A 15,154-nucleotide genomic window follows, 5' to 3' on the forward strand; every position below is an offset into this window, starting at 1 on the left:
GGGCTGGTTATGTGGTTGCTCAGCAATATTGCTCCATGTACTACATTGTTAAAAGTATTGGGTGAGGGGAGGAGAGTTCTGAAAGGCGCATTCTTGCCTCATTAGATAGCCCATAAACAGTTGATTGTGTCTTTATGGACCTTGCGTTGTGCAGTGGTGGCCCCCTCCTGTTCCAACATGACAGTGCACCAGTGCACAAAGCAATAAAGACACAGTTAACTGTTTATGGGCTGTTTAGTGAGACAAGAATGAGCCTTCAGAACTCCCTTCCCTTCATGACGTCAAGAAGGTAAGCTTGTTGAATAAAACCACCTCGCTTTTAATTATCTAGACCAAATCTACGCTCACAACTGAAGAATGAAAGTGTGAAAGTTTGCTTTTATTCTGCAAGCTTGTGACCTGTTACCATAATGTCAATGTTAGCATCAAAGACATCATGCGATATGCTCGTGTTTACAGACTAAAGACTGAAAAGAGTAGAACAGAGGTCTTATTAAGACCTCAAGAAACTAATTAGAATTGTGAAAAGAGGATAAAATATGTGACTTTTAACGTGCAGTTCCAGTTAAACCAGATGTCTAAATGTCAACTGGATAAACAAGACATGTAATGAAACACATGCTCCCATAAATGCCTATAAATCTTTTATAGGCTTTTGGTCTTTACATGTACATACACACACAAACACACGCACGCACGCACGCACGCACGTACGCACGCACGCACGCACGCACGCACGCACGCACGCACGCACACACTCAGCGGTTTCCCACAGACTTCCCAAACAGTTTCAACATGTTCATCACACAAGAAGGAATGTGTGCAAAATAGGGGTTGATGGATGGACAATAAAATGAGTTGTCACTGTGCTTGTCCTCATGATTTCAGGCTATACTGTAGGCTTTGTGAAGTGCCTGGAGAAAGACACACAGCAGATGTGGCGTGGAAAACTAACACCTCCTTATCTTCACCACTGATCTCAAAACCTTGGTGGTCACCCAGCGAGCCTATTTGATAAATAGACTGCTCCCATATCAACATTTAACTGGTCCAGGCACATCTGGTCTACTTTCATCTCAGGGTTCACATTTCCTTTGAACAAACAGTTTCATTGTCTGTGTACACACTAGTCACAAGTCTCACCTAGCAGGAGAAAAATAATGCTTACGCCAGACTGCTGTTTGTTTCACAACAGTTCAGCGATTAATACATGGTACCAGACTTTTCAGACTAAACTCAGGAGTCTCAGGTTCAATCCTAGGCTGGTGCTGGTGTTGTACTATACTATACTATACTTTACCCCCCCCCCCCCCACACACACACACACACACACACAAACACACACACATACAGTAAACATCAGTGATTTCCCACAGGCTTTCCCCAACAGTTTCAAGAATTTCATCACAAGAAGGAATGTTTCAAAACAGCTGAGAGCGGCGATGACAGGCCCGAGCATGAGTGGCTGCACGACCCTTGACATTTCGGAAAACTAACAATGTGTGTGTGTGTGTCAATGCACATATCTGATCTGTGTGCTAATCAATTTGGGAAACACTTACTCACTTCCTCCTGGGCGTGACGCCTAACACTGTGACATTTGACACTCACTATGTGCAGAGGTGGAAAAGTCCAGCTTCAGAAAGTACAAATCCAACCATTGGTTGGTATTGGTTCTACCTGTGCACTAAAGTCAAGCCAAGTCAAGTCATTTTATATATATATATATAGTGCATTTAACGTGCACAGAGTACAACCCAAAGCGCTTCACAAATACATACAGTAGGCAGTGCCGAACGGAGTGGCGTAAACTTGTGTAACTTGTAAAACTAGTGTACTTAACACAGGTCTCTGCTGATCTACCTGACTGAAGAGTTGTGCTAATTAGAATTAGCTGGTTTAGAGAACTTTTACTTTCTGAAGCTGGACTTTTCTACCTGTGTCTAGGTGGCATTTCACCAAATATGTTGCCATGATGTACCCCCAAGTGACCAAACTATGCCATACATTTTGTGATCTGCAGTACAACCATTGACAAGTTGCTACACAAACCTGTGAAGTTTCAGTCAAATTAGCCAATATATTGTGACTTCATGACATATCGTGTTTATCCAGCAAGATATTTCAATTCATTGCATCACCATTTTGACATAATCCCTCCACTATTCAACCTCAACAAGATGTTGACATCAAGTCCTCTAATTTTGACATGATTCTGATGACGGATCTACAAGAAGTGCGTCAAAATTGATTATGTATCACCTGTAATATAGCCATTCTATCTCTTTGCCAGGTGGGACTATGCCAAATATGCATTGTTTGCATATGAATATCATCACTACCATAATAATAAAAACCTATGAGGTTTGAGCCATGTCAAGCAATGCATTCCGAATTTATGACACATTTCCTGTTTATGTGGCAAGGAAGGTAAATTCTTCATATTCATAAAGTCACTATATCGTTATTTTAACACATTATTTATGATATAACAATTTGCATTTGCATGCATTTAGCAAGCACAGTATTGTTCTTATGCTATCTTTATTTAAGTGTTTGCTGTTTTTGGTGCCACGTCTGCTCCTTGAACCTTTTAAATATTTACACTGAAACAACTCTGTCAAGTGATTCCTGAATTGGTGTTTTAAAATGTGATAAACAGATCTTCCTTATGCCTGACTAACTTCAACAGTTTTTTCCTCCTTCAAAGTTCAGCTAACTAAATTTAGCAGACTAGCAGACTAACCAGCAGTAATGGTAGGACCCATCTCAATGTCAATGTATACTGCAACTGAAAAGTATTTTCATTGTCCTACTGTACTGTAGATCATTAAGATGTCTCACACCTCGTGCATAGAAAAAGTAGCTTACAGTAGATGTCAAGAGGACACACAAGAATCTATCCATGTAAGGGATAATGGAATGGACGACACACAGTGTCCTCCGCTGTGTGCTGGGGTCGCACTACCACCTCAAACATGCATTATTCCCAATGTTGGGAAGTAATGTATCTCTTCGGAAACTGTATTTAATTAAACGTGTGATATTCAGAATAGTTACACTGATCAATTTAAGGGATTCCATTTTAAATCATTATTACTCAGGCCAAGGCTTTTCTCTTGATTTTTTTTTAACCACACACTATATTGATATCGATAGCCTAAATGAAAACACTCTTAGAGAATGTAGAATACAAGACTAGTTTTGTTGTAGGCCCGGGCCTAAATTCAGTCAGTACGTTTTAGGGTCAGTAGATTCTGGTTTCTTGGCATTTGCAAAAAGTGTGTGCAAAAGGGCATGCAATTGCAATCCCATTGTACTGGTGAAATTATATATACAAAATATTTTATCCTTGTTTGAGATTTGGTAGCCTTTTAACCTATGTCCAGACAAAACATCTCTGTTCTTGTTTCACAGCAAGTGGCCATCTGTAAGGTGAGCTGGGCTGTGGATATTTCTTATGGGTCTAACAATTTTCACCTCCATGCAGAGTCTTCTCACTGCACATAGGAACGCTGATCCATCTAACTCTTAAGCCAAACCAAATGTCAACTCTGCATTTGCAGCCAAGCCATCTTTAGCCTAGAATCAGCACTGTCTGTGTAATCAAAATATACTGTCAGATGTTTATGGACGAGAATGGACGGCACACAGAGCGCAGTCTACACCGGTCCTGACCCACATGGAGAGTGAACAGCCTTGTGCAATGATGACAGTGTCTACAACGCAAACAATAGGCCTACATCACACTCTTGCCTGAAATATGTAAGCCTACTCATACAGTATGGCACACAAATACAACTCGCTAACGTTAAAGCAACTTCTGTCATTTCAGTTTAATTTGCCCTATCTTTTTTTTAATCTTTTTGTTGTATGTTCAGTTTGGGATGTATAGGCTACTTTGTTTCTCTAAGTGCAGTAGTTTGTTCCTATAATTGTATAATTCTGACTAACTTTGTATTTAGAAGTCAGAAGTGTCTGGCTACTTGAGTTTGTGTACATGGTGTACTGAAATGTTTTGGAAAAAAATATTGTTGTGAAAATTGTGTTTAAGAAACCGTTAAAAAGTCGTCATCTCCAGGCTTGCATGTCCTTTCCAGGAGCGGTGTTTTCATTCATGGAGCATTGTTTGTTATCCCCAAAGCCACGGTTGCTAAGGACTTAGTCATTATTACGTTGAACGACTTGAAAAGACTTTAAAAAAAGGGCTCACTGTCACACAAATACTGTACGCATGTTTGGGCACCCCTGTACATCTGAGGCAAATCATCACTTGCCCAGTTTTTCTCTGAGTGCTTAAACACTTCGATTCTTGAAACATGATTTCTGAAAGTACCAGAGGTGGAAAAGTCCAGCTTCAGAAAGTAAAAATCCAACCATGGATTGGTTCTACCTGTGCACTTAACACTGGTGATCTCACTAATTAGCTGCTCTTCCTGGCTGAAGAGTTGTGCTGATTGGAATCAGCTGGTTTAAATGAATGGTTGGTACAGATATGGGAGAGGATTTTTGCTTTCTGGAGCTGGACTTTTCCACCTCTGGAGAGTACAGCATCAACAAGATGACCAAACTGACAGCATATTTATTGCTTTCCACTCAGTTTGTAACTCTGTTTCATACTTTTAGCAAAACTATATACACAACTTTGGAGATGTTACTGGAGTTATTGGCCTGATTACCAACAATGACAAGAGATGTCAACAACATGCTCTACTAGCTGATAGAAATAGAAAGCACATAAGTGTGTGTGTGTGTGTGTGTGTGTGTGTGTGTGTGTGTGTGTGTGTGTGTGTGTGTGTGTGTGTGTGTGTGTGTGCGTGTGTGTGTTTGGGGGCGGGGGGGGGGGGGGGCGGTTGTGTGGAGGGTTACCTTTATGCAGGAGACAAAGGAGGTGCTCTGTCGTACATCTCCCTCCGACAAGGCCGCCTCTTCCTCCTGGTTTGGGTCAATGAAGTCATAGGGGTCCTGATCTGCTACTGGGTCGAGAAAACACACATAAACACACACACACACACACACACACACACACACACACACACACACACACACACACACACACACACATACATTGACATACAGCACATTATGAATGTGCCTTAGTGATTTTCAAGATCTATCTGTCTCTCAACAAAATACAGAAATCCACTCTCTCTCTCACTCACACACACACACACACACACACACACACACACACACGCATAGATACCTTTGCCACAGTCCAGCTTGACTAGTAGAGAGTGTGTATCCGCCCTGCCGTGCTCCCTGGCTGTCTCGGACACCTGCGAGTGCAGACTGACAGTGTCGTCGTCCGAGGGCTGTCACACACACACGCGTGTGCACGCGCACACCCACACACCACACACGCACAGAGGAACGAGGGTAGAGGAGGGGGACAGAAACAAGGAAAAGAGGGAAGGGACCAGAGAGAGAGAGGGGGAGAGAGAGAGAAAGAGAGACAGAGAGGAGAGAGAGGAGAGAGAGAGAGTGTAAGCAATGCTAACCAGGGTTATGCTGGAGGGACAACGCCAATGACTGCTGTCGCGAGTGAAGGAGTGAGAGGATGTACAGTACGTGGTTGGTGACGGGGGTGTTACTGTGAGCGCGCAGTGGAGGGGGGCAGGAGAGCAGGACAGATGGAGGGATGGATGGATGGATGGATGGATGGATGGGGAAGAGTGGACAGAGAAGAGAGTCAGACACAAACGTCAGACACAGGGCTCTACTGGAGACTATGTCTGCTGCTACGCTTCTCTGGGTTATTATATGTGTCCAGACGTCTAGTGCATTAGGGTGGAGTTATGCTGTTGTTTGCATTAATGCAATAAGAATCATTCTCTCTCTTTGTGGTGTGTGTGTGTGTGTGTGTGTGGTTGCATCTGTATTACAGTTTTTTCCAATCGTATACACACTAAAATTAAGGTTATCAAACAGTTAACAATACTTAACACTTAAAAAGCAAAACACCTGCGCAGAGCAGTACAACATTAAGCACAAATTCAGCTTCACACTTTTTGCAAAACATTACACACAGTGAATGTCAAAACATAAAACACATTTTAACACCTTAGACACAGATAAAGATTGTTAGGTACTTCCTTCTCATTACAAAGCCCTGGCTTGCCAATGGCCACACTAATGAACACATTGAATAATCACATCCACCAGGTGTGTAAGCACGCATGTGCAAAATTGAAAACGCAGCACTCAGGTGTGTTATGCTCGATCCTCGAGGGGCGTTCCCATTGATCTATAACTAACACTGGATAGACTATCCCATTGTTTTTGCCCCGTTATTCTTTATGTCGATCAGTGAGGATCAAGGCCCGAGGAGCGAGGGAGGATGTATAAAAGCCCAAATGAGAGGCACCCATAGCCTGTGATGTGGATGAACTCTAATGGCTTGATCCAGCTAGACGGAGAGATGATTAGAGTATTACGTATTGTTGTTACTTCTTTGTATTGTTGCTTTAGTTTTTCTTCAGTGACTGTAAGTGTACAGTACTTTTTATTTGTGTACAATTTTTTATTTTTCTACACTTTACAGTAGTAAGAACTATAATTTTGCCATTTTCTGTTGATTGACTTGTCACTGTAACTGAACATATGGTACAGTGAAAGAAAGAAATATTGTCTGCAGCATCAGTTTTGTGCATTACTTGATGAGGGTTCATCAAAATATTTTTGTCATCTAAATGATCCTAATGCTCTCAAACAATATGTCTGAATAAGATCCATATATTGGAGGAGGGTTTTTACAGATGTGTTTTGAATTTATTGTGTTGGTGTGTATAAGATAGCGACAGTGTGGAATCATTCGAAGAATGTGTTAGTGATATGAGAACAGTATAAGGTTTTATCAATGTGTTTATTGTTTTGACAGAAATATTTCATTTTGCTAGCAATCTGTTATGTTCTGCTGATTGGGTGTTGTGTTTGGTTAATTGTGTGATGTGTTTAGACAAAAAGAGCCCCGTTTTCAAAATTGTGTGTAAACGATTGGAAAAAACTGTAAATAAGTGTATGTGTTATTTGTGTCTTTCTCCATGTTTGCCAGCTTATGTGTGTGGCTATGTGTGTGTGTGTGTGTGTGTGTGTGTGTGTGTGTGTGTGTGTACAGTATGTGCTTGTGTGTATAGGTGTGTGTGTGTGTGTGTGTGTGTGTGTGTGTGTGTGTGTGTGTGTGTAGAGTTCTAACATGTTCCTACATATGAAACTGAATGTGAGAGTGTGTACTGTAGGTGTGTGTTTGTGTATGGGTTTGTGTAAGTATGTGTTTGTGTATGGGTTTGTGTAGGTGTGTGTTTGTGCATGGGTTTGTGTAGGTGTGTGTTTGTGTATGAGTTTGTGTAGGTGTGTGTTTGTGTATGAGTTTGTGTAGGTGTGTGTTTGTGTATGGGTTTGTGTAGGTGTGTGTTTGTGTACCTCTGTGGTGGAGAGCCTCTTGTCCCCATTGTCGCTGCCAATTCCTGAGTCAGGGCCGTGGTTCTTACTGGGGTAAAAATCCTCCATGCTGCACACACACACACACACACACACACACACACACACACACACACACACACACACACACACACAGAAACAGACACACAGACACAAAGACACACAGACACACACACACACACACACACACACACAGGCAGAGATCCAGAGTCACTTTTCTATGCACCGGAGAGTCCGATTAGCCTGGGTGAACCCAGACCAACCTGTCAGTGGATCTGAAGTTGGTCCGTCTGGAGACCATTGAAGAACATCACATTCTGAAATGCCAACATGGTGTTCCATGACACTACTGTTTATCAGACGTTAAAAATGATGTACACAATTTATTGAAAAGTGACAACAAGTGTAATTTTCCCTTCCCAGCACCCCAATGTAAGTATACAGTACATTAAGGTCATATTTGCTACATTGTGTCATTTTAAAGGTGACAGTCAGTGACCCTTCTAACAAATAGAGCATACCTGTCTGTTAAAGGTGGAGGTAGGCAGCGTTTCCCGAGGGAGGGCAGGTCGAGGGAGTCTGGCTTCTTGTCCGTGCGACAGGCCTGGATGTTCAGATACTTAAAGATGTGAACTTTGCCCTTCAGGCAGATCTGGAGGGACCAGAGAAAGGGAGAAGTCAACGGGTTGCTCTGCAGCTGCAAGGATGCGTTCTGCACCATAAGTGCCGCTAGTGGCCAACAACACCTCACAAACTTCAAACACTCTTATCATGATTATCTATCTTGTGAACTAGACAAATTTGACAGCTCATTGCATTCGTTCTGGTGTGTTGTTCTCGAGCACTTTTGTAAACAGCCAAAGGCTAGTCTAGTTTTGTCTCTTTTGAATGACTAGATTTTCTTTAAAAGACCGAGCAACTACATGACAGGGCTCGTTGACAAGAAACGTGTGTTTGATGTACTTCTGCTGTGGTAAAAGTAAGTAAGTGGTAAAATGTTTAATGTACCGACTTGAGTCTAACAAGTAATGCCCACTGAAAATTGAAAATGAACAGATATGGCCCAGACCAATATCTCAGCAGAGAAAGGCTAACCAGACTAAAGATTACCATTGTTTATCCTGGTGCTAAAATAAGGCACAAATCACACCCACCAGACAGTTGATATCAAACAAAAATAAGAATGATCATGCGGTCAGTGGATTAACAGACAACATTAGGATGTATGCACTGAAATTCAACAACAGATCAACCTATACAATCAAATATTTGTCTTACATACAGCCAGCATCCTATGTTAAAATAATACTGAATACTGTGCATAATACTGAATTGCTACTGTGGTGTATAACGGTATAGTTACTGTAAACAATTAAATTGCTTAACTTCCCTGCTAGAGTCACTGGTTAAAGCAGTCCTCTAGATGGAGCCAGAGAGCTATGTTTGATAGAGGGGCTGGCCAAGCCATGAGACGTATTGGTCCTCATTTATTCAGCAATCTGTACAGATTCTACTTTTGTATTATACATTATACAGCCAATGGATTCCATCAGTTGTCAAAAAACAAAACATGTACAGTATACAATGCATTTACACACACACACACACACACACACACACACACACACACACACACACACACACACACCCACACAAGCACAAACACACACACAGACACACACACACACACACACACACACACACACACACACACACACACACACACACACACACACACACACACACACACCTGTGCGGGTGGAGACTGCATGGGGTTATTGTCGAGAATGATGTGCTGAAGCTGCCTCAGTTTCCTGTAGGACGTGGGGATCTCTGTGATCTTATTACAGGAGAAGTCCAGACGGATGAGGGGAAGATCTGACAGCTCTGGGTACGGAAGAGAGGAGAGGAGAAGACATGAGACAAAACACGTTAGTTATGACTTATACTGGGGCTTTGTATCAAAGTGCGTGTGTGTGTGTGTGTGTGTGTGTGTGTGTGTGTGTGCGTGCATGCGTGCGTGCGTGCGTGTGTATGTGTGCATGTGTGCGTGTGTGTGTGCGTGTGTGCGTGCGTGCCTGCGTGTGTGTGTGTGTGTGTGTATATGTGTGTGTGTGTGTGTGTGTGTGTGTGTGTGTGCGTGCGTGTGCGTTACCATCTGGTAGCACTTGAAGGCAGTTCCTCCTGATGTTGAGTTCTCGTAAGGCCAGTAATTTCCCTATCTGAGAGGGCAGCACCTGAATCTCATTACAGCTTATGTCCTGCAGGGGACAGCAAACACACAGTCACACAACTGGCAATTGACAATTACTACTGTGACATTTCTAAGTTGACCAAGATGTTTTTGTATTGCTGTGTGTGATATGCGATAATGTGATAACTTTAATGAGTAGTAAGCAGCAACATTACTGTTCAACTAATGAAGACTATAGCTGCTATGTACTGTAGATCATGGCATTGAGAACAAATTACTAAGACGCAAGAATGGAAACACACAAACATACACAAACACACATATACACACACACACATACACACACACACTGTGCTGACTCAGTAATCAGTAAAGTTCATGTCCTGAGGGGAGGCATAGAGCATTACTTTTCCGGTCAATGAATGAGTTTAACACTTGGATTGAACACAGTCACCCAGACACACACACATACACACACACACACACACACACACACACACACACACACACACACACACACACACACTCACTCACCAGTTCCATGAGGTCTTTGGCTTTGCCGATCTCTTCGGGAATGGCCACCAGCTTGTTGTTGCTGACCACCAGTACCCGGAGCGGGAGGTTGAACAGGTACTTTGGCAGTGTGGACAGGAGGTTCCGACTGGGAAACCACAAAACACTCAGCAATCAGCCAATGAACAGGTCAACGAGTAACGACTACCAACGATAGCACTTCACGCGGCTATTCTTAGGCTACACACAGACGTAACAGTGAAGGCTAGAGAGTACATTTATACCCAAATAGATCATAATAAACCATCACCTAAGCCCTCAAAAGGTTTTTTTGTATTATTATTTATAAGGAGAAATCCCGCGAGTTTTCACATAATATGTCCGATTCTCGACAGTCCTCGAGTACTGTCGCTACGAAACGGTAGCAACTTGAGCTGGGTAAAAACGACTGGTTTCGTTTTGTTTTGTATCAACAGTACTCGATGACCTCGAGAAACAGAGATCTATGTGAAAACTCGCCAGACTTCTCCATTAACACTGCAGTGCTACAAAATAGCTGCTGTCTATGTATTCGCATGCCCACATCCTGGTCACACATCCAGCATTGCCATGACTGGAAAAAAAAGATAAATAAAAGACAAATTTGTTTTAAAAAAAGAGTGAAAATAGCCCCATGCATGTGATACTGGGCAGAAAGTCTGTGTATCATCATGGATGAATTATGAATAGCTCTGGCAGTGGCTGGGTGTGTATGCTTGTGAATTTGTGCGTGCGTGCCTGTGTGTGCATGCATGCGTGTGTGTGTGTGTGTGTGTGTGTGTGTGTGTGTATCTTGTCTCTTGAAGGAGGAAGTGCCACTGGACAACTTTAAACTCCACACGGCATGAAAGAGGAAGCCTTCAGGCTGAGACATATGGCCAAAACTGGACCAGATCAGTTCTGCACACACATTTGAATGCACACACACACACACACACACACACACACACACACACACACAAACACACACACACAGACACATACACACATGCAAACATACAAACAAACACACACACACACACACAAACACACAAACACACACAAATACACACACACAGATGATCACTCATTCTCCAGCTAAGCTATGTACAATCCTCCAGTATTACTGTTTGCACTAATTTGGTGAAGTATGCTTGTCATAAATATAAGAAAAGAGGGAAATACTTCAACAAAATCAGACTGCGGCTCAAGAGGAGCGATATCATCTTCACATGCCCAAGTGGGTGCCCACCTCATGCTTTGAGCCAATTGTATCAACAGAAACAGAAACGCTACGAATAGCCAGCTATGTGCCCACTGCTCCAGTTGTACACGTGGCGGGCAGAAATGCACATGACATGACTCATCTTGTTAAGTGGTCATTGCAGTAAGTGGTGATTTTCATAGGAAACCCAATAGAGAAAATCTGGTTAGAGTGCTTTTCCACACAGGCTGGTGGTGGGTGGAAGAATACGCAAAGTGAGATATATCCACATGCACTCATATCCACTCTCTCACACACACACACACACAGGTTCACCACACCCTCATCTCTAAAACATGGCCACAAATACACACCCACGCACACCCACACCCACACCCACCCACACCCACACCCACACCCACAGAGAGACACACACCACACACACACACACCCACACACACATACACACACACACACACACACACACACACACACACACACACACACACACACACACACACACACAGTGGGGCTGTACCTGATGTTCAGGTAGGTGAGCATCTGCAGGTTGATGATGGCCTCGGGGATGCATTTGATGCAGTTGTGGTAGAGGTTGAGAGCCTCCAGCGGAGCGAACAGACACACCTCGGGAGGGATCTCTGTGAAGCGGTTTCTGGACAAATCTGTAAAAGACACAAAAGCACAGGCACATAAGTAACTCTCCTAGAGGAGTTTATACAGCCAATTATCAACTGCCCAGGAGTAAATCTCCTGAAAATGTCATTGAGCAAGTGACATGATTACATGTTAAGAGACTTTAGTTGGAACACACACTCACTCTCTCTCTCTCTCTCTCTCTCTCTCTCTCTCTCTCTCTATCTCTTAGTTACCATGGTGGCAGGCAGCACAGTGATGCTCTCAGACAACCCTGCACAGAGTCAGAAACGTAACGTTGGCCCTGTAATTAGCCTACTTGTTTCCCATACTCTACATTAATCTAATTAATGGCATCTGCGTTGCTTAGGGCGAAACTTCCACCATTGCCAACAGAACTCTATAGTCATGCAGCAGCATCTATGCATTTATGTTATACATAATTCTTGGTCTAATAACCACAGCTGACTAAGCCATGTTATCCTACCAAGGAAGATAGCACAAGTATTTACTAGTTCAGATCTACTGTAGTTCTTACAGTAACAGCAGAAGCGCTTACATACAAACAACTAACACTAGAAGTAAGAGCTTGTTCTTTTCTGGAGCCTAATGACTCTAACGTGCCAAGGAAGAAGGAAGAGTCCGCTCTCTCTCTCAGTCTTAACTGATAAATCAATCCTGCTGTGACAACAGCCACTGACACACAGCGCTGGGCAGGAGACACCTTGAGGGAGAGTCTAATCGATGAGGACAAAAGGCTCAGCCAAAAACAAAAGGGAGTCTGATTTAGCCGTACCTCTTGTCTTCTATAACAGCCTCCCACACCATCGCCAACCCAACAAAGATACAAATTGATGAAATGAACAGACACTAAACACACACAGGCCAAGAGATACAGTAGGCACCTGTTCATATACAACCTCCTTATTGTCGAGCCTCTATGTAATAAGTGTGAGTATACAGTAGAGTAGAGTGAGATTCCACACACAAGTAGTATTTAAATGTGCGCTCAATAAGGCGCACTGACGGAGGGAAACGCATTGATTCCAGACATTACTAATCAATCTGTCTGAGAGAGCGATCGATCAGCGGAGAGGGCCACCTACTCAAGCTGATCCTCATCGGCCTTTTCGTGACACGGCAGTGATCTTCTGACATTGCACGTACGTACACGATACACAAACACACACACACTAACATACACACTCATCATACACACACAACACACTGTGAACTACACACACACACACACACACACACAGTCCAATCATAAAGTAATTGTCTTCTGTGGTCCAGAACAGTCATGTAATGGCTGTCTCATCCAGCTAATGTGAAGGTGATGAAGACTGGTATTCCTCTGACGATTCCTCTGGGACTACAAGGAGACGGAAAGCGCCCTATAAGTGCTGATCCAGGAACAGTTTCCCATTTAGCTCATAATGGTTAAGGTTAGGGAGGGCAGGAGGAACACTCAAGAGGAAACATGATCCTGAATCTGCTGCTCGGCAGATTCCCTTCCAGTACTTGTGGCTATGGTAACACAGGAGCATGATGATGGCGAATAGATTTGGTATCGATTTCAACCGACCAACGCACAGCTTTCTCCTGCTTTATACCAGTCCTTCTCATTCACACACACACGCACACGCACACGCACACGCACACGCACACACATACACACACACACACACACACACACACACACACACACACACACACACACACACAATCACTATCACTTTAACATAGTGCCAATAACAGGACAAAACCACCCACCAATACAATGCCTTTGCTTATGGGGTGAAAAAAGAATCATCAGCAAATGACTGGGTTTGTGGGGTCACACCCACAGGTGCTGACACACACATGCACAGACACACACACACACACACACACACACACACACACACACACACACACACACACACACACACACACACACACACACACACACACACACACACACACACACACACACACACACTCACATACACACACAAACACGCACACAAACACACACAAGGCGGAGTCACATCCCCTCCACTTCCTCTCCCCTCCCATCCACTTCCTCCCGAGTGGGCAGGGGGCCTTGGGCCAGACTTCCTGCAGCTGAGGAGGGGCAGCCAGAGGCAAGCACAGGCCTCTGGGAGGAGGACACAGGAGAGGAGGGGTAGAGGTGGAGGAGGACACAGGAGAGGAGAGGAGGGGTAGAGGAGGAGGAGGACACAGGAGAGGAGAGGAGGGGTAGAGGTGGAGGAGGACACAGGAGAGGAGAGGAGGGGTAGAGGTGGAGGAGGACACAGGAGAGGAGAGGAGGGGTAGAGGTGGAGGACACAGGAGAGGAGAGGAGAGGAGGAGAAGAGGAAGAGGAGGACACAGGAGAGGAGAGGAGGGGAAGAGGTGGAGGACACAGGAGAGGAGAGAAGGGGTAGAGGTGGAGGAGGACACAGGAGAGGAGAGGAGGGGAAGAAGGAGTGAGGAGGGGGGGAGGTGAGGGCCAGACCAGGGGAGAGAACCAGTCCAGTCAGCTGACCCAGAGGAGAGGCCGCTCTTTCCCAAGAGGAACTCACCTCCGTGCTGTATTCTAGCATGGCTGTCAAAGCACTTCCCTGCAGATCTAGTATTTAAGCACACGTATTCTGTACCTGAGGCAGAGTGAGCGAACACACAAGCCTGTAGCGGACAAAACGCGCCAGGCGTTGTGGTGAAGAACCCACCAGGTTGTCATGACGGCCGACTGAGCACTGAGCACTGCTGCTGAGGCCCCACAGAGGAGACAGTAGCGGGTCAAAGGTCACGCATGAGCAGACACAGTAGGTCAGCATGTCAGAGTGTGCCTATTTGTGTCTCTATGTGTGGGTGTGTGAGAGAGGGGAGATCTGCATAGGTGCATGACAGTGAGAGAGTGTGCGAGAGAGATAGAGAGAGACCATTAGAGACAGAGAAAGAGAGAGAGAGCGCAAGAGAGAGAGAGAGAGAGAGAGAGGCTGACAGACAGACAGACTGACTGACAGACTGAGAGGCTGTGTGTGCATGCTACAGATAGGACAGCCACATGTGCAGACAGCTGCATCGCTGAGAGGGGCATTCTGGAAGTCTTTTACTTCTTGAGTGGTTTCCAGTGGCCCGTG

At 44.2% G+C, this 15,154-nt stretch overlaps 1 protein-coding gene across 1 annotated transcript in view; it reads right to left on the reverse strand.

Annotated features, from left to right (window-relative positions):
- The window catches only part of lrch2 (leucine-rich repeats and calponin homology (CH) domain containing 2), a 64,753-nt gene that overhangs the window by 21,888 nt on the left and 27,711 nt on the right, over nucleotides 1–15,154 (reverse strand). The window contains exons 2-9 of the mRNA XM_062535864.1: nucleotides 11,908–12,052; nucleotides 10,169–10,295; nucleotides 9,596–9,701; nucleotides 9,191–9,327; nucleotides 7,962–8,092; nucleotides 7,423–7,510; nucleotides 5,207–5,315; nucleotides 4,870–4,976 (exon numbers count right to left, since the gene is read on the reverse strand). Coding sequence (XP_062391848.1) covers nucleotides 4,870–4,976; nucleotides 5,207–5,315; nucleotides 7,423–7,510; nucleotides 7,962–8,092; nucleotides 9,191–9,327; nucleotides 9,596–9,701; nucleotides 10,169–10,295; nucleotides 11,908–12,052 — 950 coding nt within the window. The remainder of the gene's footprint in view (nucleotides 1–4,869; nucleotides 4,977–5,206; nucleotides 5,316–7,422; nucleotides 7,511–7,961; nucleotides 8,093–9,190; nucleotides 9,328–9,595; nucleotides 9,702–10,168; nucleotides 10,296–11,907; nucleotides 12,053–15,154) is intronic.

Source organism: Sardina pilchardus, chromosome 5, assembly GCF_963854185.1.
Source record: "Sardina pilchardus chromosome 5, fSarPil1.1, whole genome shotgun sequence".
Classification (NCBI taxonomy): Eukaryota; Metazoa; Chordata; class Actinopteri; order Clupeiformes; family Clupeidae; genus Sardina; species Sardina pilchardus.